Consider the following 23,758-nt stretch of genomic DNA (forward strand, 5'->3'; position numbering starts at 1 on the left):
ATTTTTCAATTTTTTCACTGGCTGTTAATTGTCCTCGTTTCCTTTCTTCGCGATTTTTTGTTTATTGTTATTTTCAACAGTATGTTGAGTATGGTATGAGGTACAGTATGTTATGAGGTACAGTATGTTATGAGGTACAGTATGTTATGTACAACAGTTTGTTGAGTATGTTATGAAGTACAGTATGTTATGTACAACAGTATGTTGAGTATGTTATAAGGTACAGTATGTTATGCACAACTTTATGTTGAGTATACTATGAGGTACATTACGTTATGTACAACAGATTGTCGAGTATGTTATGAGGTACAGTATGTTATGAACAACAGTATGTTGAGTGTTTTATGAGGTGCAGTATGTTTTGTTAAACAGTGTGTTGAGTATGTTATGAGGTACAGTATGTTATGTTCACCAGTATGTTGAGTATGGTATGAGGTACAGTATGTTATGTACAACAGTTTGTTGAGTATGTTATGAGGTACAGTATGTTATGTACAACAGGATGTTGAGTATGTTATAAGGTACATTATATTATGTACAACAGTATGTTAAGTGTTCTATGAGGTACAGTATGTTATGTTCAACAGTATGTTGAGTATGTTATGAGGTACAGTATGTTATGTACAGCAGTATGTTGAGTATGTTATGAGGTACAGTATGTTATGTACAACAGTTTGTTGAGTATTTTATGAGGTACCGTATCTTATGTACAACAGTATGTTGAGTATGTTATGAGGTACAGTATGTTGAGTATGTTATGAGGTACAGTATGTTATGTACGAATTGTGAAAGAAAATACGAATTAATGCCAAGCAAGTGTGTCCTTATAGCGTAGCAAAACCAGAAGAATTTCGTTGTTCTTGGAAACTTTCCAAATAAGCCTCTCTTAAAAATTGTCTCTCCCAAAAAGATATGGTGATGTAATGATATACCGTTATTTTTTAATTAAAGGTGCATGTCTACAGCCTTTCCGAGAGTGTGCTGACTCATCAGAAAGAATTGGTGCAAGGTGGTGCTATTACTGACGTTAAATTTTCACCAGATTGTCAATTTTTGGCTGCCGCTGATGCTAATCGAAGAATCTGTGTTTACCGTCTTCCTACTTATGAGGTACTTCTTCTCCTGAGAATAATTGGACTATATTTTTGCCGGGGTTATACACTGGGAGTGGGGAAATTTGCCCTCCTAGATTTGGAAAACATATTTTTTGGTATTTTCATTGACAATGCCTTGTTTTTTATTTCCATTTAAAAATCCCCTCCCCCCCGAGATGTGAAAAAAAGTTTTGATCGCCCTTTCCCCTTCCATTTTGTGAATTAACGTTGGTCACTGTTTGCCCCCTATGAAATTGGTAAAACATCCTAAAAAATTAATGAAACATCCAATATTTCACATTTTTTTATTTATACACGTTCGCTCGTACGTTTTTCTGACCAATTGGCTCAAATGATGATTTTACCCAATTGTCACTGAATGAATTATTCATTATGTCTGTTGAATTGCATGCTTAAACAGTTTTTAGTACATTTTCATTTTTACACTTTTTTATATTTTTGGCCTTTTTTGGTTTCTTATAAATACAAATTCAGCCCTTTCGGGCTTGTAATAGTCTATTTTTGAAATGTAAAACATGTACAACAGTATTTTGAGTATGTTGTGAGGTACAGTATGTTATGTACGACAGTACATAATTTTCCCTCGAAAAAAAAAAGATTTTGCTCATTTCAATGCCTACTTTCTCTTGCCTACATTTTTTATAGGCAAGAGAAACATATTTTTAAGATTTGATCCGATGCGGAAGTGAACCGAATGTTCACCCCTCATGACGATTTTTTTTATCATCGTGAGATCGCTTGATGTTTTTTCAAGAGAAACTGACGAAGCAAAGTCGCTCTGTGGATTCTATCCAGTATGTTTGATTGGAAGCTAAATTTGCGGTCTTGCTAAAAATCAAGGAAAAAACAACTTCTTTGAATGTAAAAAGTGTATGGTATTTTTCCGTTTTACCAAAAACAAGCTTTTGTTAATTTGAACACAATTTTGTAAGCCAGAAAATCGGGTTCAAAAAATATGATCCGATACAGAAATGAACCTAACGTTAGCCCGAGTGACGATTTTTTTTCGTCGTGATATCGCTTGAATTTTCAAGGAAAATTGTCTAAGCGACGTCACTCTATGAATTGCAGCTGGTATATTTGATTGAAAGGGAAACTCACGATCTTCTTAAAAATTAAGACTCCTTTGAATACATTTCAAAAAATCCCTATGGTCCATTTGTTTTTACCAAAAAAATCAAGCTTCTTCAGGTTTGTAGATTAGAGAAAAACAAATTTCAAACTATTATCTGATACAGGAGTGAACCAAATATTTGCTCGTGTTCAATATAATTTTTGTTCAATATTTGTTATAATTTTTCAAAATATTTGTTCATTACAAGATCGCTTTATTTTTTTTCAAGGGAAACTGCCAAAGCGACGTCGATCTGTGAATTCCAATAGGTATGTTAGACTAAAAGTGAAATTCGTGACCATCCTAGAAAAAAAGAAAAAAAAAACACTTTCGGATGTGTATCTAAGAAAAAATATCAGTGGTAAATTTTTTACCCAAGCTTTGATATATTTGAACACTATCTTGTAGGCCAGAAAAACCGATTTTTAAGCTATGATCCAATGATTATTTTAAGCTATGATTCCATGCGGCAATTTTTTCATCATGACTTGACTTAAGTTCCGTCCGGCCTTTATGGCTGTGTTGGGGCTTCTTCTCTTCTGAGCAAATGATAAATGTGGCGACGATAGTTCGATCTGTCTGGCGCTAGACGAAGTAGCTGGGGGAGGCTATGGGCCGGGAAATTGTTGGTCTACCTCTTAAGAGGTCGGCCTCTGGGGTGCGTGCCGTGAACCCGTCCTTCGAATGTGATTTTTGGAAGCTGGTTGGCCGACATTCGCTGGATATGGCCAAGCCATTGGAGTTGTTGGCTTCTTACCCAATCCATGATCGTGCGGGGACAACGGAGTAGTTTTCGGAGGTCTTCATTTGAGACTCGATAAATGTAGGTAATCCCCGCAATGCGTCTAAGGCATTTAGTTTCAAATGCGGAGATTCTTCACTCATCATGAGCCTTTATTGACCAAGTTTCACTTGAGTATAAAGCTATTGAGATTATGAGAGAGTTGGAAGAGTCGCACCTTCAGAGAAGTTGACAAAGTCTTGTTTTTCCAGATTGGCAAGAGGTTCTTGAAGCTGGCGCATGCCAGCCCGAGTCTTCGTTTGATCTATTTCGAGCAGTTGTTATCAGAAGTTAGAAGGCTCCTTAGGTAGACGAAGGAGTCAACTTTTTCTACTGGCTCTCCTTTAATTGTTAGCTGCACGTTTCTTGAAGCAGAGTCTCCAGACACCTGCATAACCCTGGTTTTGGCTGTATTAACGACCATCCCAGAGACCTCGGTTGCTGACACCAGTTCGTCTGTGTCAGCTTGGAGTAGATGCTCTTGACTATTGAGTTTCTCGATGTCATCTGCGTATGCCAGTTTATCGATAAGCTTCTCTCCAATCTCTGCACCGTCAACAGTATCAGCAAATGATAGCGCTGTGTTGAGGAATAGGTTAAAGAGGTGGGGTGACAAGAGGCAACCTTGAAGAATGCCCGCTGATGTCAGAAACTCCTCTGTTGATCCATCGGGCGTCTGGACTTGGCTGACGAAATGTGAATACATGTCTCTTATCAGGATTACTATGTTTTCAAGGGCTCCATAGTGTAGCAGGATGGGCCATAATTCATCTTGCCATATCAAGTCAAAAGCCTGCTTGAAATCAATGAAGAGTAGTAGCAGCTCTTTCGCAAACTCGATTTACTTCTCCATCATTTGCTGAGTGGAGAAACTCTGGTCCATGGTAGAGCGGTCTTTTCGAAAGCCTGCCTGGTATTCCTCTAAGATATACTTTGTCAGTGATTTCAGACGGTCAAGGATTATTTTTGTAAGAATCTTCGCCGGTTGGCTAGTTAAACTTATTGCTCTGTGGTTGTTACAGTCGCCCTTTTCCCCCTTTTTAAAAAGGGGGACGATGGTGGCCTTCGCCCAAGATCTGGCCCAATTCCCCAGACACTTGTTATGACTTTGTGATAGATATCGACCAGTTCTTCTCTGCCTGCTTTTAATAGTTCTGAATGAATACTATCCGGGCCTGTTGCTTTATAAATTTTTAGAGATTTTATTGCTGAGAGTACTTCATCTCTTAGTGGAGGAGGTCTTGGGTCTACTGGGTACTGCGGTAGTGGGAAAGATAGTAAGATGTTCGGGTCGGGCGTTATTGTGGGGTTCAGTTTTTCGCTGAATTGATCCTTCCATCGTTCTCGTCTTCCCTGGGAGTCCGTGATTGGGAGCCCGTGTTTATCTAACAGTGTAGGAGCGGCCAAGGACTTCTTTTTTGACAGTTCACGGACTTTCTTGTACATGAAGTTGCTATTACCTTTTTGAAAGGCTTCTTCAAACTCACGACATTTGTCATTGATGTAGCGTCGCAGAGCTTGCCGGATTTTCTTTTCTACTAGGCGCTTCAGCCTCTTGTCCTTGTCCTTGCTTTGTCGATCTAACTTGTTAGCATGGGCGCGCTTCTGCACACATAGATCAGTAATTTCGGGGGTGATCCACGGCTTATCCGAATGGGTCTGAATTCCCAGGATTTCACTAGCAGTTTCTCTGATGATGGATGCGCTTTCGTCGACCAATCGGTCAATTTCTTCTGCTGTTGGAGCTTCCATGGGTTGGATTCTCGACAACTTGTTTGAGAGTGCTGTTCTATACCTGGTCCTTGTTTCTCTGTTTTTCAGCAGGTCGAAAAGATATCTTGGTAAGCTTTTCTTAGGCTTTTGGGGCTTCCGAATGCGCAAATGGAGCTCAGACAAGACTAGAACGTGGTGCGACTTGAAGTCGCCAATGGCTATTAAGACTGTCTTCAGTACTGATGGTTTCCATCACTTGCAGACAAGTATGTAATCAATCATGTTTGCAGTGCGGCCGCCAGGGGATCTACAAGTAACTCTCCTTTGTTCTCTATGACGGAACATGGTGTTCGTTATGAAAATTCCGTTATCCCGACAAAAGTCGATGAGTATTTCACCCCTGTGGTTCTGCCACCCATGCCCGAACTTGCCATTGACGTCTCCAAGTCCATTATTTGAATGTCCGACAATGGCGTTGAAGTCCCAAATTACGAACATGACATCTTTCTTGGGAGCAGTGTCAAGGGTGTTTTGGAGTTGGCTGTAAAATTCTTCGGCTTCTTGGTCAGTCCGGGACAAGTCTGGGGCGTAAACTTGGATTATGGTCATGTTGGCAATGGATCGTTTCAGATGAATGGTGATAATACGTTCAGAGACAGGATGGACAAAAAGAAGAGACTGTTTGGCTCGCTTGGAGAGTAGGAAACCGACACCTTGGCGGTGGACTCCATCAATTCTTCCAGACGTGATGAGCGTGATGTCGTTTATTCTTTCTATTCCTGTGGAGGGAAGGTGAGTCTCAGATAGTCCAACGATGTCCCAGCGAATCAGAATTCGAGTCCTGTTAAAACCTAGCATAAAAGTGTCTTTCTAATTTTACGCAGATTTGATATAGACATGTTTAATGATCACATGTGTTTTGAAAAAACTTTTTTCTAATAGAAACAAGAGTTCAACAGTACAATCGGAAGAAAGTTTCAAACTTCGACTCCTGTCGAAGTTTGGACAGAGGTTTTGACAGGTTTTAGGTTCTGACAGGAGTCGACAGAATTTGACTCCTGTCAAAACCTAGGCTAAAAGTATCTTTCTAATTTTCCGCGAATTTGATGTAGCCATGTTTAACGGCCTAACATGTTGGGGAAAAGCTTTTTTTCTAATATAAACAATATTTCAAGAATAACAATTTTTTTGTGCTAGGGAATCGTAAGAAAGATTCAAAATTTTTTGCCACATGTTTTTAAACCATATAAATTATAAAAGTTGTATTCTCTAAAAGTTTTTGTTGCCTTTGACAACAAAATGAAAAGATGATATTTTCTGTCGTTCTTATAAAGGGATATTTTTGGGCTGTGTTATGGAATCAACCCTTAAGCAAGTTCGGGCAGAATAGGGGTATTTTTGGCAAGAAAAACAACCGAACAGCGTCGCTGTGGTTTCTGACCTGCACAAAGACAACTTTAGAAATTATTTCTTAATATTCAGTTTATTTTCGGATACACAACAGTGCATGTCTTATTGCCTACTTTTTATGACATAAAATGTCTAAAATATAATAAACATCAAAATAAAAAAATTAGAAAAAAAAATCAAATCAATAGAAATTTCTGTCACGTATTCACGTATTCCCGGTATTATTTTCCCATAAATTAATGAGAGAAACGGAAATTTTGCTTAGGTTGTCGAAGAAATAATAAGAAAAATTGAAAGTTAAATTCCAAAAGGATAGATTTGTAGGTTCTTAAGAATGATTAACATTCAATAAATAAAATGAAAGTAAAACTCGTACACAACCGTTTTTGTCTTATAAACTAGGCAAAATCTGGAACTCTGGGTCAAGAAAGAACTCAATCAAGAACAATGAAAATAGCCTTCAGCTCTGCAGTTTTTGGTAACTCCGGGCGCTAAGTTATCCTTTAAAGGTGTAAATGCCTCTGGGGACCAAAATATTGTTATTGTCGAATTTCGACGGACAAAAAAGTTGCCAAATTTAGCTAATCAGTATTGCTTATTTATTTTCACTGTTCGCCTTGACAACACTGACGAAAGTGTGGTACTGTCTCAAAGATTTCATAATTATGAAAGAACAAAGATAAAAATTTTAGAAAACCGCTGTTGTAATAAGCCTAAGATGGGCCCAGGGAGCAAAACAAGTTTTATTTTGATGTCCTTGGTGCTGTAAGTTATTTTAAACACGATTTTGCCGGCCGAAAAAAACTAATGTTCATCTGACCTGAAACGGAAGTGAACCCAATATTTGCCCGTATAGCAACACTGTTTAATCGGGCAGCGTGGAATCCGGCGACTGAAGTGGGATTGCACTTCTGTCAAAATAACTTGGCAAAATAATTAATTGCAATTAAGGTTTGAGAGAAAAATGTTAATTTTTTCGGTATGCGTGTAACAATACCCTCGTTCAACAGAAACCCGGGCAACCGAAGCTATGTAACTAACCCGTCGTGCATTTGACTTCAGGTGCAAATGAACCATCCATGTAAATCAAACCCCCTCGCAACTGACCCCTCTCCCCCGTTTAACTGGACAACTCAGCCCCATTTAACAGAACCCTCGTTCAGAGGAACCCCCGTTCAGCTCAACCCCCGTTTAAACCAAGCCCTATTTTACTCAACACAAGGCCTAAGAATGAGTTTGAACTAGCGCTATTTAGAATCTTAAAATGGGCTTTTCGCTTCGTTCGTAGTCTCTATCTTATATTACCCATTTGGGTAACCCCAGAACTTTTTCAAATTGAAAGAAAATTTCAGGAATGGGCATATTGCCGAAATCATGACCCGATAATGTATTTTTTGGTTTATTGCAAACAATGAATTTGTCAATTAGTGTTCGAGTAAAGATTTTCCAAGGGGCAAGTGAACACTCTGATATTATACCCGGTTCCCTAAACTCTTTCAGTTTGACTTTTGAGGCTACGTATTAGCATTTTTGTTGGGTTATTCCAAAAAGATCAACCTGTAAATGACACCCGCCTTAATAGGGTGGGGGAAATAAAGCACTAATTCTTAGAACATTGGAGGGTTACCCATTTCAACGCCCCTATTTATGTTCCACTAACCGGCTAGCGCTGGAGAAAAAACAAGGAAAAAAAAAAGAAGACATGTCTGAGAATCAAGCACTTTTTTTGTAATTCCCAAGAATTTGTTTCGTAATTAATTTTAGTGCTGAAATGAAAATAAATAAAATCTATCATTAACGAATCAGCTTTGTATTTGAACGAATTTTTAATTTGGATTTTTTTCAAAACTTTTTTCATTTTCAAAGGTTACTGGGGAGGGGTTTTCAAGAGGGGGATCTTAAGCTCCAGTTCAAGGGTTTTTTATCATGGAGATTTCAATGGTAGATATTTTATAGTTTCAAGCCTTTACTCTCCAGAAATGACATTAAAATCACATTTTGGTACCATAAGGCATTTTATGATAGTGTTGTCATGACAAAACTGTAAAAAGCATGTAAATATGAATGTTAGCTTTCAAAATCAGGATTATCGGCAAGTTATTCTTTAAACGAGGGTTCAGTTCCACGGGGGTCGAGCTGCTAAAGTGTTCAGTTCAATTGAGTTTAGTTTCATGGGTTGCAAGAGGGTTAAGTCAAACGGGGGTCGAGTTGCACAAGGGTTCGGTTGCACGGGATTCAGTTACATGAAGGTTCAGTTGCACGAGGGCTGACTTACCTTGGGGTTCAGTTAAACGGGAATTCAGTAGCACCTGGGGTGAGATGCATTAGGGTTCAGTTGCACCAGATTCAGTTAGACGACGGTTCGGTTGCAATGGAACCTTTTTTTTCTAACTTCAAGTAGGAACACTAACCCCGTAAACTCTGCCATATTTTGGCTCTACTCATACTAGCATATTAGCATAAATTAAAAAAAAAATGCTCTAGGTTAACTCCTACCACTGAGAATCCAATGCCGAGCAAAGAAAATATTTGACAGGCTTCTGTCCTGGTAATTGTGTATTAAATACTGGGATGTATGTAAAATGTAATTTGGGAAGATATCCTAGGTGCCTACCGACGCATCTTTCCAGAAAGGAAAATTTGCTATAAGGATAGTTGAGGTGCCTTTCCGAACGACTTTATATAAAGAAAAATATGCCCTACGAAACACGAGCGTACAGAATAAAGAATATGCAAAAAGAGAGGAGAAAATAGGGCAGATAGTACTATAAAAGTGGGAATGAGAATAGGAAATAAAGGCAAAAGAAAAATGTGCCCTACGAAACACGAGGGTACAGAATAAAGAATATGCAAAAAGAGAGCAGAAAATAGGGCAGAGAGTACTACAAAAGTGGGAATGAGAATAGGGAATAAAGGCAAAAGCTTAATCTCAAGGTTGCTTGACTTGCACTATTATGTGAAGCATCATATGAAACAAGATAAATGAGAATGTCAATGATTCAATGGCTCCGCTCCCAGACCACAGATGTGGAATTTAAATCTGTTGCAGGAAATTATTAATTTTGAGACGCAAGGTTAAGGGCAACGCTATAAGGGTGAAAGAAAATCGGAGTGGAGAATAGAGATCAAATGTTATGAAATTCTGCTACTGGCGGTTGGGTAATACAGTTGCCAAATAGATTAAATCTGTAGAACAAATATTAGAAAAAAAATAGCGTATATATACATATATAAAGTTTGTACGAGGGGTGGAAAATGATGATATTGCAAACGGTCTATTTTTCGAGATGCTTCAAGTTGCAATCCAGAACATCTTTTCTCTTCTTTTTAAAGGCCAATGAAAATCTTTTGTGCCGAATTTGGTAAAATGGAAACATTTTGGGTAGTCTATGGACATTTTATTTGTAGGACGCTGGTAGGGACTATTTATTAGCCCCTTGTTCAATATAGCTTATAGCAACTAATTGCAACAATTTTTTTAATCTGTGAAATTACTGTGATCTATTGAACGCCGTTTGGAAAGCAAAATTAATTCTACGTGAGTAATATGAAAATTAAAATAAGGGATGAAAATTATAATTGACACGAAAAAAACTATTAGAGTGGAAAGATTTTCGCTCGAATAATGCCTTTTAAGAAAAGTTTTAACAGGGGGGTATTTCATTTATCGCGATAGATAAATACGTCTCGAATTTTCTATCTTGATAGGAACAAATGACAGCTTATTGAGCTCCGACGCACAATAATCAAATAATTGATTGAATGATTTTCAATAAGCGCTATTAAACGCAATTCAATAATTCCAATTGCCCATTGAACGATAAAAATTACAAAAAATAATTGTATACTGAACGCGGGGTAGGTTACGGGCTATGCCCCTCACCACATCCTTGGATTGCATTTGCAAACGCTTATTTCTACGGACATTGTATGTAGTATTGGACATATTGTAGTATTGGACATTGTTGGGTTATTTATTCATTCGTAAAAATGGGGCCCATTTTCACGAGGATAAGAGCGGAATGATAATCCTGCACCCGCGTGAACCTGTCTTTTCGCGCTTTATTAGTTCAACAAAAGTATGGTTTTTCTTCCCTCCTCCTCTCGTCCATCTGATGTTGATTCTGATGGAGCTCTAAAAGAATGGTTTTGCTTCCCTCCTCCTCTCGTCCATCTGATGTTGATCTTAGTGGAGCTATAAAACTATGATTTTGCTTCCCTCCTCCTTTCGTCCATCTGATGTTGATCCTGATGGAGCTTTAAAAGTATGGTTTTGCTTCCCTCCTCCTCTCGTCCATCTGATGTTGATTTTGATGGAGCTTTAAAAGCATGGTTTGGCTTCCCTCCTCCTCTCGTCCATCTGATGTTGATCTTAATGGAGCTATAAAACTATGATTTTGCTTCCCTCCTCCTTTCGTCCATCTGATGTTGATCCTGATGGAGCTTTAAAAGTATGGTTTTGCTTCCCTCCTCCTCTCGTCCATCTGATGTTGATCATGATGGAGCTATAAAAGTATGGTTTGGCTTCCCTCCTCCTCTCGTCCATCTGATGTTGATCTTGCTGGAGCTCTAGCCACTGCAGATCTGGATGGAAAAATACACCCTTTTGTTGAACAAATAGTTGTTTTCATGACGATGGAAGACGAACTTATGATGTTGTCCGATCCTCGTGAAAATGGGCCCTAGGCTATGGGCCATGCCCCTGACCACTCCCTTTGCTTGCAAACCTTTATTTGTATGTATATATTTTATTAATCTTAGCTTGCTTGGAGAGATGAATGGGGCTTCCATTCTGCTAAAGTGAATTCAATTGCTTGGTCACCAAACTCTCTATTCGTGGCGAGTGGTGGACTTGATTGCGTCTTAATCATCTGGAGTGTAGAGAAGCCATCGAAGCACTTGATCATTAAAAGTGAGTTGTTTTTTTTTTTTTAATTAAGGATTCGGATAGGGTGTTGTCCTTCCTTGGGCACAGGTTTTCTCCTCGGGTTCTGTAAATCTAGAAATGTTTTATTGTTCGAATCTTGGACTATTGCCCAAAATGGGATACAATTCTTTTTGTGCGTCTTCGAATGTTTTAAGTTTAAATATGTTTAGGGAAAAGATATGAAATATAGAACTTTGTCAAAAAACAATGTCGCAACAAGGTGAGAGGGTCATTGGCAAGCCGGAAATACGTAATATCATAATCACTTTCAAGTATTTCAACGATAAAGGAATCTTCTTGGCCGTTCCAGATAATAATAAAAAAAAAAAAAAAAAAAAAAAACTGCTGGATGTGAGCGGTTACTCCTATATATGAACAAAAGTCAATGCCCTACCGAAAGGAGGATGCCTTTCACGGGTATTTAAAGACTAGGCTAGAGCCCAAAGAGATTCAGCGTTGAGCTGTTGACACAATTGCTTTGACTAGTGTATTTTTCTATAGAAGTAGGGTATTAAAGAGAGTTTCGGTGGAGAATACTATTTTCCTCTAAAATTACCAGTTAAGTATATTACACTTTGGATTCAGGTGCGATCCAGCTTTCTGCAACTAGTAACAAGTTAGAAGGAGCTAACTTGTTACTAGTCACTATGCAGTATTTTGGGGGTTGAGATGGCGCATTGTATTTTTAGGTGCTGTGAATTAATGAATTTAAAGGGGATTTGTTTAATTGTGGTAATGCTGAGCTGCTACTGGCGATCTTTAAATCAACCTAGATCCATAGCGATTATAGTAAGCTTCATCTTAAAAGGTTTAGAAGCCCTTGACTGGGAACTTAGTAATTATTTGTATCCGTTTCTTTGTTCAGGTTTTATTGGTTTCAGTTTTTTTATGACTTCATCAGCCTTTATATATATATATATATATATATATATATATATATATATATATATATATATATATATATATATATATATATATATATATATATATATATATATATATATATATATATATATATATATATATATATATATATATATATATATATATATATATATATATATATATATATATATATATATATATATATATATATATATATATATATATATATATATATATATATATATATATATATATATATATATATATATATATATATATATATATATATATATATATAGCTTATGTGGATATAAATATGGCTTATGGATATACAATCTCATTCACGCTGAATTCTTCCTATTCTTCGGGTTATGGAGTGTCATTTTTTTAATCAGGGGGGGGGGAGGGAGAAATTACCCTTCAAAATGTCTTATATTATGCATACTTTGGATACTAGTATAACATATTTGAGGCTTATTTGATTACTTGGAATAAACGGGAAATTATTGGGAATAAGGTAGCCTACAATACACGGGGATAAAAATATAAAATATTACTAAAAAAAAATAAAATAAGATATTTTTAGCATAACTTTGTTTTAGTTTAAGGCAAAGTTATTATAGTATGCTGCGAAAACTCCTTGCATCGCGTTTAAAACTTTTGCGGTTGAGAAAAAAAACATAAGTTCTAAATAACGGTACTAAGACCAGAATCCTGAAAGACGATTAAAAGGACAATATGAGATTATTTGGGATTATCTTATTGTCTTATGAAATCATATACTTAATATTTTGGGGATGATGTTACCAAAGCAAGTGATATTATCCACTTCATCTTTATTTGGCCTATTACTTAAAACATCACGTTCTACTAAATCGACAAATACCATTAGATTGGTTTCATTTACTTTTGTCCTATATCTACACATGGAATGGAGAAGGTCCTCCTTCCGAGATGGATCCAGAACCCCTCGCGCAAAGTGTATCCTAGAAGGGCTTTTCATTCCGAAGGCAAATTCCTTAACCCATAACCCAATCCTTAACCCATAAGGATTGGACCATGTGTTACACTTCAGTCCTACCTTATTCAAGGAGTTTTTAAAGTGCCGCCTGCAAAAACAATTTTTCATGGATTTTGAGGAAGGCTTTTTTGTTCTCCAAGATATAAAAAGCATATTTTCAGAAACCCGTGATCTTCAAATGACAAGTTATTAAAGTAAAGTTCACAATTATTGCAATATTACAATACATTATTTTGATGATATATTGTATCTATATAGGGGAGGCGGTACTTATCTCTTATAGTCACCACGCTCGAGAATATAAGTTAGGTTAATCCTAATGAAATATACCTTAGTATGATGAAAATAGAATACTTTAGAAATAAAATTATGGAAACTACAACTGAGAATTATGGAAATCAGGCCCCGCAGAACGCATTATATTAAATGGTTTCTAATCTACCGAGTAAACATTCCTTTTTTGGGCGCGACCGCACTCCGAGCAGAACTTGCCACCACTTTACAAACTGTCTTTATGTGTCATTGGTAAATATGCCACCGTTTGTTTTTTAATTATTCCGGAAAACACTATATAAATAACAAAATAATTAATTTTAATAGTAATTAACTAGTAAATAATTCTGTGCAGCATTTTCTCCATTTAGGAAAACGCCATAAGGATTTTTCGAAGCTTTACTACGTAAAATATTCACTTCTTTTCTAAAATCGCCATGAAATAATACTTCTGATAACACGTAAGTACAAATAGAAAATTTGCAAAGCAATTTGCAGCAGGATTGTATCCAAGGGGGCGGGGGTTGTTACCCGGTTTGAACCCTTTCCCGCCCTCCAAAATATGTCTCTGAATTGTAAATGTGTTTTAAAAATGTGGGTAAAAAAGCTTAGCCCCCCCCCCCCGAATAAAAACTGTTTTGGTCCTTCCCTTGCGCGCGTGCCTGCTGACTTCTTCACTGATGAGAATGAGCTTAGCTTAGGAAGGCTTTATACTCCTAAATATATGCGCATCGGGCTTATCAGTGCTCGTAATTACAATTACAACACTGAAATGTCGCAACAAGATGAGAGGGTCATTAAAAATCCGGAAACATGTAATATCTTAATCAGCCTTAAATTATTTCAACAATAGTTAGATTTAAATTATCAGATCAAAAATTTCGCTCTATTTTTCGGGTTAAGGATCACTATCAAAAAGGAAAATCATTGATAAAATAAAGTACCAAAAACTCCAGTTACAGGGCGAGTAAAAGTATATTGACCAGGATCCAAGGCTGGATCTAGCTGGGGGATTACCGATTTTGAACCCCCCCCCCCTCCAGAATTATTTTGTCTTAAACGTACAAAATAACAAAAACGCATCTGAACAATTTTTTGATGCGTCTTAAAGTTTACTTGTAAATTCCACCACAAAAATATAGCCCCCCCCCCTCTGATCAAAAATCCTCGATACCCCCTTGTCTGGATCTCTTGTCTTTTTTAAGCTTGCATCCAAATTACTGATGACAGTGTTGAATTTAGTATTATTTATAGTAGTTGGATTATTTGTTGCTCATTACATCACTGTAATAACATTTATTTATATTTCAATATTGTTACTATTATATCTTCGTCCAAGCCTAGTTTTTGGAGTTAGTCACCCAATAGCTCTAGTCAAATTTATATTCGTCGCTGTTACGCCTAAAGGTTGTATCTGACATCTTCAAACTTCTGAAATAATTGCCAAAACCGTTTGCTAAGGTGTTCTCAATGGGGGAAAACAACAGGACAGTGTATGTTCAATCATGCTTTGAGATCTTCTTGGTTTACATTGCTCTGCTGCAGTGGCGGTTCTGGTCTCTCATGCGCCCGGGGCAAAATCTTGATCAGCCCTCCGCCCCACCCCTATCTCCCAAAAAATTCAAGGTCAAATTTTAACAAAATTGTCATTTATTAACAAAACGTTCATTTATTACTCAATTTTCCATTCATTTAAATCTGATTTTTCATACTTTAGTCTCTGCAAATTTATTAATTAGCTCGTTAGGAATGGTGATGAAGATATGGGAAAAATGAAAATTCGGACTCAATTTGTTGTACTTACTGCCAACTGCACCCTCTACTTTATTTTAACAATGTTTTCTTTCATTTCAAAATGATTATAACCGTTAGATTGTTTATCATATCCACACATTAGTTAAAATATGGTGATGAAAAACCCAGGATGTGCGGTTATTTTTTGTGGTCTTTTAAATAGACTTATTTCGAGTATTATAATCATAGTATTGGGAATAATAATGTTACAAAAGCGTAACTTGAAACTCAAGGAGCTCAACTTGAGTCATCCAAAGCGAAGTCGTAATTTAAGGTGTTACGTTACCACTACTACCAACAACTTATTGCATCACCAAGCTCCATGAAGCCAACTACTACTACTACTAATAATAACTCACCGCAGCACCAAGCCGCCTGATGCCAACACAGCTACGCACGCTCCTCCTCCATCCCAGACTATTCAAAGCTTCCCTATTTACACCGCTCCCAGGAAGTTCCCATTCCCTTAAATCTTTCATTACGACATCCTCCCACCCCAACCACGGATGACCAACACAGCTGCTAACTCCTTATTTATCCCGATCTATTCAAAGCTTCACTCTTTACTCTCTATCATGTATTTTTGATGTAATACCTTCAATTAACTAATTTTTTTTTCTATTACCACACTGCCTTCCCATAACGACAAATAAACGTTCAAATGGATTTATCCCCATTTGAACGTTAATTTGTTCTCCCTATTATGAAGTTCCAATCTCTAAATTCCTTCCTATGGCACTCTCCCGCCCCATTCGAGGACATCTTGGTTTTCGTTCTGCCACAGATGGGTGGCCAAAAAGCACGATTTTCGGCCATCTTTCATCCGTAAAACGTGGCCTAATCATTTTAACATTTGTTTAGTTATACCCACAGAAAATTGGAGATCGAACTATATTTTTCATGCAGTGTATTGTTTAGTATAGGTGCATTCAGTGACGTAATACATCCTTCCAATAGTAAACATCCTTCCCATGTTTTTTATAGGTGTGTTCAGTGACGTAATACATCCTGCCAATACTAAACATCCTTCCAATGTTTAGTATAGGTGCATTCAGTGACGTAATACATACTTCCAAAAGTAAAAAACCATCCAATGTTTAGTATAGTTGCATTCAGTGACGCAATACATCTTTCCAATTTTTAGCATAGGTGCATTCAGTAACGTAATACATCCTTCCATTAATAAACATCTTTCCAATGTATAGTACAGGTGCATTCAGTGAAGTAATACATCCTTCCAATAGTAAAAATCCTTCCAATGTTTAGTATAGGTGCATTCAGTGACGTAATACATCCTTCCAATAGTAAACATCCTTCCAATGTTTAGCATAGGTGCATTCAATGACGTAATACATCCTTCCAATGTTTATTATAGGTGCATTCAGTGACGTAATACATCCTTCCAATGTTTAGTATAGGTGCATTTAGTGACGTAATACATCCTTCCAATTTTTAGCATAGGTGCATTCAGTGACGTAATGCATCCTTCCAATAATAAACACCTTTCCAATGTATAGTAGAGATGCAAATTCAGTGACGTAATACATCCTTCCAATGTTTAGTATAGGTGCATTCAGTGACGTAATACATCCTTCCAATAATAAACATCCTTCCAATTTATAGTACAGGTGCATTAAGTGACGTAATACATCCTTCCAATAGTAAAAATCCTTCCAATGTTTAGCATAGGTGCATTCAGTGGCGCAATACATCCTTCCAATAATAAACATCCTTCCAATGTATAGTACAGGTGCATTCAGTGACGTAATACATCCTTCCAATTGTAAACATCCTTCCAATATTTAGTATAGGTGCATTCAGTGTAGTATTCATAGACGAGTTGTTTTAAACATTCATCCCTACTCCACATTATGTACTTTCCGTACGTAAAATACCGATTAGGGGCCATATTTTTTTTTATCTAAAACATTCAGTTAGACATCAGAGTCCAGTGCTAACCTCTTAAACATTAATTTCCATGAATTGCTGTTTTCTGGGGGGAGAGGTTTAGAAGAAAAACAGCAGAGGGTATAAATATGGCTCCTAAATCGATCTTGTTGTTTTTCTTATTTGCATTGATTAAGAATATATTAATGCGTATTCTCTAAATTATATAAAAATTACTTTTGGAAGATTGATTTCTTAAAATATACACATAGTTGCTGATGAGTTAAAATTTCTTAAAACATATTGACTAGGCTAAGGAAGGCATCAGCCATGAATGTAGTTTATTTTGGAGTAGGGAGGGGCACAATTTCAACAGAGACCCAAATACAGGCAGCTAAATGAAAAATAGAATTAACTGCAGGGGCAATTGAAAGAACTAAGCATTCGGGGAGAGCCGTGGGGGAAAGAATGCAGATAAATTAAAAAAAGTAAAACTAATTTTAAGCTTTGAGGCTGGAAACTGCACTTAATTACAAACTTGAAGTTAATTTTAGACATTATGTCGAAAAAATGTGCAACTAATTTATTGCAGAAGGCTTGTTTCCTTCTTGAAAAGAGATACAGCCGCTCAGATTCTAACTGATTCTTTGTCAAAAGTGTCTGATATAAGAGTTAGGTTGTCAAATGGAGAAATTTATGGCTGTTGCTATGTTTTTGCCTTTGGGAACTACTCCAAAAGAAATAATATTGAATATTCATCAAGTCATAGAGTCCAGATGATATGGAACGTCTTAAACTGCAAGACTTGGTATTTTCCCACGCATCAGCACGCGGCAGAGCGATTCGACATAGATTGTACTCACATCTAAGGGGTTGCGTTTGAAGTAATCCCGAAAAGCTGGTTTAAATGCTATTTGTCGGAGTATTTGCCAAGTGACTGCTCCAATCAACCCTGCTGCTTCTGATGCAAGGGATCACTCGAATCGACTAAAAGATTCCCGTGCCAGTCGGCTTCTGTAAAATGTGCGCTTTGTCCAAATGGTAAGGACTTTCATTCTGGCTGTAGTTTTTTTTTTTTTTTTTTATCTAGCCGTCAAAACATCTATGAATAAACCACAGCAGGCTCGAAAATTAATATTTTCTATCGAAACATCTATGGAGACAACGGTGGGAAAATTCAGTATCTAAGTGAACTCTGTGCCGTTTACAACATTGTACAATGCGCACTTGGTAACTAGAGAGAAATATAAGCCCTATTTCAGACATTTCCGCATAAATCAGTCCATATATATGAAACCATACGCCATTTTTCTCGTGACACCCCCAGCAGTGGAACTGTATTGATGGTATAGGATCTTATCTCTTGCCAGCAAGGCCGTACCCAGAGGGGGGGGGGCTAGGGGGTTTGAACCCCTCCCGAAATATTTTTTTTACTCGAAAAAAACGTAACAAAAATTGATATAAACAAATTCTTTATGCGTTTTTTTTAGTTTTTTTGTATAACCCCCCCCCCACCCCCACCGAAAAAAAAATATTTGAGTAAAACCCCCTCCGAAAAAATTCTGGGTACGGCCATGCTTGCCAGTTATAGGAATCATACGAGTTTTATACTGTAGCCGAGTTTACTGGACCGACGAGTTTCTTTCTTGTTAGTGTCTATATTCCGACAAATTCTTAATGACGATTGCTCTGAGAAGCGCTATGCGGAAGCTTGTAGCCACCTTAGTCAACTTGTCTGTAGGTTTAGAAATATATGTTTTTGATTTGTGGTGACTTCAAGAGCAATCCTTCCATATATAACAAATTGTGTTACATCATTGAGGTCTTAACTGATGAAATTCTATGCTACAAAGACCAGCAGTTTATATATATTCATAACAGTGGAGCTACTGGCAATATAGATCATGTAATAATTAATTTGCAGTTGTTTGATTACATTCAAGTAGATTCTGATCATAGTTATAGCGACAATTTGGTCTTTTGTAATATCAACGTATTTTTGATGAAGTGCTAAACAAAATTAGAGTCCCATTCCAGTTGTTACTTCACAGTATCAAAGATCTTGTCGCACTCAATATTTACTGCACTGAAAATTACTCTGCTTTAAAAGTTGTCGTGTCTATCACCAAGTTTCGGATTGGGGCCCAAAAGCTGATTAGGATAGGAATCCTCAGATTATAGATGCCAAGAAACGTGCTAAATTCGGGTATAGAATTTGGAAGGACGCTGGGAAGCTTGGGTCTGGGATTGTATTTGAATTATTTTGTAGCACAAAAAAAATAATACTGTTTGAACCTTATTGGAAATTTCAAATGTCAGAAATTTGAAAAACTACCAGACTAAGCCACTAGGAATTCTAAGGTGAAGAGACGATTTTTTAAGAAGTCTTAAGCTATCGCTCAGACCCGAGTTGCTAACATTCCAGAGGATGAATGGGCGAAACCTTATTCAACAGTACTTGAGTGAACAGACTCGAAATTGGAACGACATAATGATAAGTTTCTAAAAGAAAAATTAAGCCACTTTTGAGAGTGCGATATAGTTTTATCATTTCTAAGTCGGCAGTGATCTACTGTGCAAAAAAACTTAACACGGAAAAGTAGTGGGTCTTCATGGTATTTGTCCTGACACTTCAAACCGTAATGGTTAAGACCTTGTTTTTGTTCATCTGACGCCCATGCTCCAGATTTATGTTGATAGAGGGACGGTTCCCCAGTTGTTGTTTTTTTCTGCCGATATTCTGTCGAACATACCGAAACCGGGTAAGAACCCAAACCAGTTTACTGGGTAAAGGCCAATTACTGTATCCAGTGTCTTTTGTAATATTTTGGAGTTAGTGCCTTTTCCAGAGATCTCCGATAAATGCAGGCTTGACTAGCGACAATTTGGTTTTGGTTGAAACTTTAGCTTTACGTTTGTTCATAGACTACTAAATACACTTATTAAAAAATTGTATGATTCGTGGTCTTCCCAATTTATGTCTGGTGTAAATGTTTCAGCTGCTTTTGACTGGGTAGTGCAATCTCAGATTTTCTTAAAACTACGTGAGTATGATGTGAATGCATGTAGTAGAGTTCTTGCCTCAATGGTACTCATCAAGTTGTATGATAATTCGGATGGTTCTTAAATAGTTCGGTGGTCCCATTAGGTTTGCTCATGGTACTAGACAAAGGTATGTCCTGAGTCCTGGATTAATACATTGGCATCAGCAGTAACTATGATTATTGTAGGAGGATTTAGAATTGATCTTGGAGCCCGGATCTTCTCTCTTACGCTGATCACTTGTTGATGTTAAATTTTTGGAGCTTGAGTCTTCTCTCTTACGCTGATGATTTATTGATATTAAATTGCAACCTTATTCTACAAAAAAAAAATTGACTGTCTGTAAATAGGGTATAAAATTATTTGTCTCAGCACATACTCTCATAAGACTGAGCTCCTAAAACTCAGTGTCGTGGCATCTAAAGATATAAGTAAGTCACCAAGTTATGTTTTGTTCTAATCAACATTTTCACACCTAATTCAAGCAAGTACTTAAGGATAGCCTACGGCCAAAATATTAAAAGCACCAGTTTGGTTACAGCTGAAAATATCACGAGGAGTATAAGTGCGATTTGAAGCGAACCTATTTCTTAACAAAAAACCGTAAATAAAAAGATCTTGGCAAAATTATATTCAGTTGTAGCCCTTCCCCTGCCTTATTAACGTATCGCCTTTACGGGATTGGTTAATTCATATTGATAAATCTAAATTTCGGTCTATTTATTGCTATTACTTGAACTTTTTGCTAAGATACTCACTTCACGAGAAAAAACACTTGCGTTCTGGGTTTTCACAATCCTACTGGGTAGACCCAATTTAAATAGTACCATCTTCCGAATCCACAGCTGCAAAAAGAACCACAGAGTGAAAGTGACGTTGTGACTATGTTTTTAGTGTTGTTTTCTTATTGATTTGTTAATTCCTTTTCTTTTTTCGTTATTTTATGCTCCGCTTTTCTTTTCGTTTGAGTGGGCATCAATAAATTATGATTACTATTATTATTATTTTTACAATTATTAATGTATTTAAATATATTCTAAGGCCACACTGGCTATATACGACGTATGACAAACAGAAAAAATATAATGAACAAAGTAATAATGACCGAAAAAACGAGGGTAATATCAGCCAGTGGACAGAAAAGAAGCGAAAAGGACAAAAGCAGATATTTCTGGAAGGAGTTCCGCCAAGCCGTCTTCAGTGAAAAAAAAAAACAAAAAAAAACTGGAAATATCTGCTTCTGTCCTTTTCGCATCTTTTTTGTCCGCTGGCTGATATTTTCCTCATTTTCTCGGTTATCATTATTATTTTAATTATACTTTTTTCTGTTTGTTATACATTGATACACTTTTAGTCCTTTGACAATGCAACTTGCAATTAAATTTATTTAATCTGTGTATAATAAATAATAAATGAGCTATATTTGTTTTAAGAAACGTTGCTTAATTCTGTGAATATTTTGTAGAAAAAAACTTCTGAAATATTCATGTTATCAGTACTTTTCTTATTCAATTTGTAAGGTTCACTTCCTTAATTTTTCAGTGATATCCTACAATGCGTTTTTTTTTTAATTATTTTTTTGCTATTATGTTTGAGATTATTGTTTTATTATTTTTAAGAAATTTCTTAAACTTCTTCCTATTTTATTTTATTTTATTTTATTTAATAGGTGCATCTTCTATCATTGCTCAGTAACCTGTTTCTCCAAAGCTAAAACAAAATCTCATTTTTCTTATCGCAATTGTAGTATTATTAAAATGAATGGATTTTTAGAAGTTTTGCGAGTTCACGGTGCAAGAACAAATTTTAAAATTAGTGTTAAGAAGACAAAGTTGCTAAGACTAGGAATAAGTGAAGGTGAAGAGCTGATGCTGGATAATGAGTAGGTCGACCGAGTGGACAGGTTCAGTTGCCTAGGAAGTATTATTACTAAAGACGGTGCAGTTAGGATGTTAAAGGTAGAGTAGCCATTGCCCAGGGTGTTTTTTCACAGTTGAAAAAAGTTTAGAAGAACAGGGAGATAAATCTGCTAACCAAGATTAGAAAATTGGAAGTTAACTTCGACTTTCAAATTGGAGGAGGATTTGCTAGATATTTGTCAGAGAAATAGCCTACGAATTGTTTTTGGTACCCGACTGACTGGTCGTATCTCAAACAGTAAGCTCTGCGAAAAACTCGGTTCAATTCCGCTTTCTAGGGCTGTAACGAGAAAAAGGTTGAAATGGCTAGGACACGATCTGCGAGTGAAGGATGACAGATTGCCAAAAATCTGTAGATGACAGATTTCGTTCAGGGCCAAACGAAATACAGGTCGTCCTCGAGTGGGATGGGAGGATGTAATAAGGAAATATTTAAGGGAAATGGGAGCTTCTTGGGGCGCTGTAAAGATAGAAGCTTCGAATAGATTTGGACGGCGGAGGAGTGTGCGTAGCTGTATTGACCTCAGGTGACTTGGTTCTGCAATGCTGTCAGTAGTTTGAAACTTTTTTGGTCGTCTGTTATTTCGAAACACCAGGTAGTTCCAAAACCTTATAGCAGGGATGCATGCAACAGGGCTTCACCTCGCCCCAACATCCATAAACTTCCGCTGAATTCGTGGTCACTTCCACGTTATTGCTCTTCCACAAAAAAAAACCTGTCTGTATTTCATGTGTTTTATCTTTAAAAGCCGATGAATTTTGTTGGGGTTCATTAGCAGATAAAAAATTTCCAAGCCGGAAAATGACATAGCTAAACTTCTGTGCTTGCGACATTTCATGTGTTTAGGTTTTTTTAAAAAAAGAACACGTTCATGGGGCTCTTCACCTGCGAATATATATATTGCGACGTATTGTGCAAAAAAACGACGCTACCGTCTGATAATCTATCATAAAAGGCACCTCTCATAATTTTTCTTTAAAGTACTATGGACAGTGAAAACGGAACCTGATTGGTTTGAATTGGTTATGCGGAGAGTTACACAACCATTTTTATCTTAAAAGATTACGAAAAATCGGAAATGCAATTTTAATGAAAAACACCTCAAGGCTTTAGGAATGAATGCTATAAAACATTGGTTTTGTGTATTCCAATCTTGCATCATGTTTTGCCACGACGGGATGCCAGACTTTGCTTCGGAGCTCTGTTCACCAATTTTGGTTGCCTAAAAGGGTATCCTCAGCAGCTCAGAGGTCACTAATTTATAGAGCAATTGCTCTTTGGAACTCTATTCCCAGTGAACTTTCTCTTATCAAAAACTCTTCTTCCCTTTGCAGAAAAATATTCTCTAACGGCCTTTATGATTAAGGGGTCATTCTTAAAGAATTGGAACAAAATTTGAACTTTAACGTAAAGAACGAGGTATTGACTAGGGGGCGGACTCCCTAATATACGTAATTAAAATATACGAATATAGAAGTTCGTTTCGTAAGTTAATTCGTAAGTTACGTCAGAACAAATTTCGAGAAAGCCATTTAGCCAAAAAAGCAAAATTGATGTGCAAATTTCATTTTAATTATTCATGTACGGTGAGCCAAAATTAAAGCTGCATTAATTCAAAATCTTCTCCTCAACGCCTCGCTCTTTACGCTAAAGTTTGACTCTGTCTCACAACTTTATTTTTTAAAACAATAAAAAACTTTTTATTTTTTTTAAAATAATAAAAATAAAGTTGTGAAACAATTTAATTTCAATTCAGTTTTCAATTTATTGAATACTGCAATAAATACATATATACACTTAAGCGCTAGAGGTCCCAAGAAGCATAGCTTGTAGAGGACCTCGTATCAATCACAAAATCCACACAAAACAAATCAGG

At 36.6% G+C, this 23,758-nt stretch overlaps 1 protein-coding gene across 1 annotated transcript in view; it reads left to right on the forward strand.

Moving 5' to 3' along the window:
- LOC148949744 (actin-interacting protein 1-like) overlaps positions 1–23,758 on the forward strand; it is a 73,385-nt gene that overhangs the window by 43,482 nt on the left and 6,145 nt on the right. Inside the window, exons 7-8 of the mRNA XM_089092774.1 lie at positions 952–1,110; positions 10,895–11,045. Coding sequence (XP_088948900.1) covers positions 952–1,110; positions 10,895–11,045 — 310 coding nt within the window. The remainder of the gene's footprint in view (positions 1–951; positions 1,111–10,894; positions 11,046–23,758) is intronic.

This window comes from Artemia sp. Qi Xiang Cuo, chromosome 8 (assembly GCF_049724085.1).
Source record: "Artemia sp. Qi Xiang Cuo chromosome 8, ASM4972408v1, whole genome shotgun sequence".
NCBI lineage: Eukaryota > Metazoa > Arthropoda > Branchiopoda > Anostraca > Artemiidae > Artemia > Artemia sp. Qi Xiang Cuo.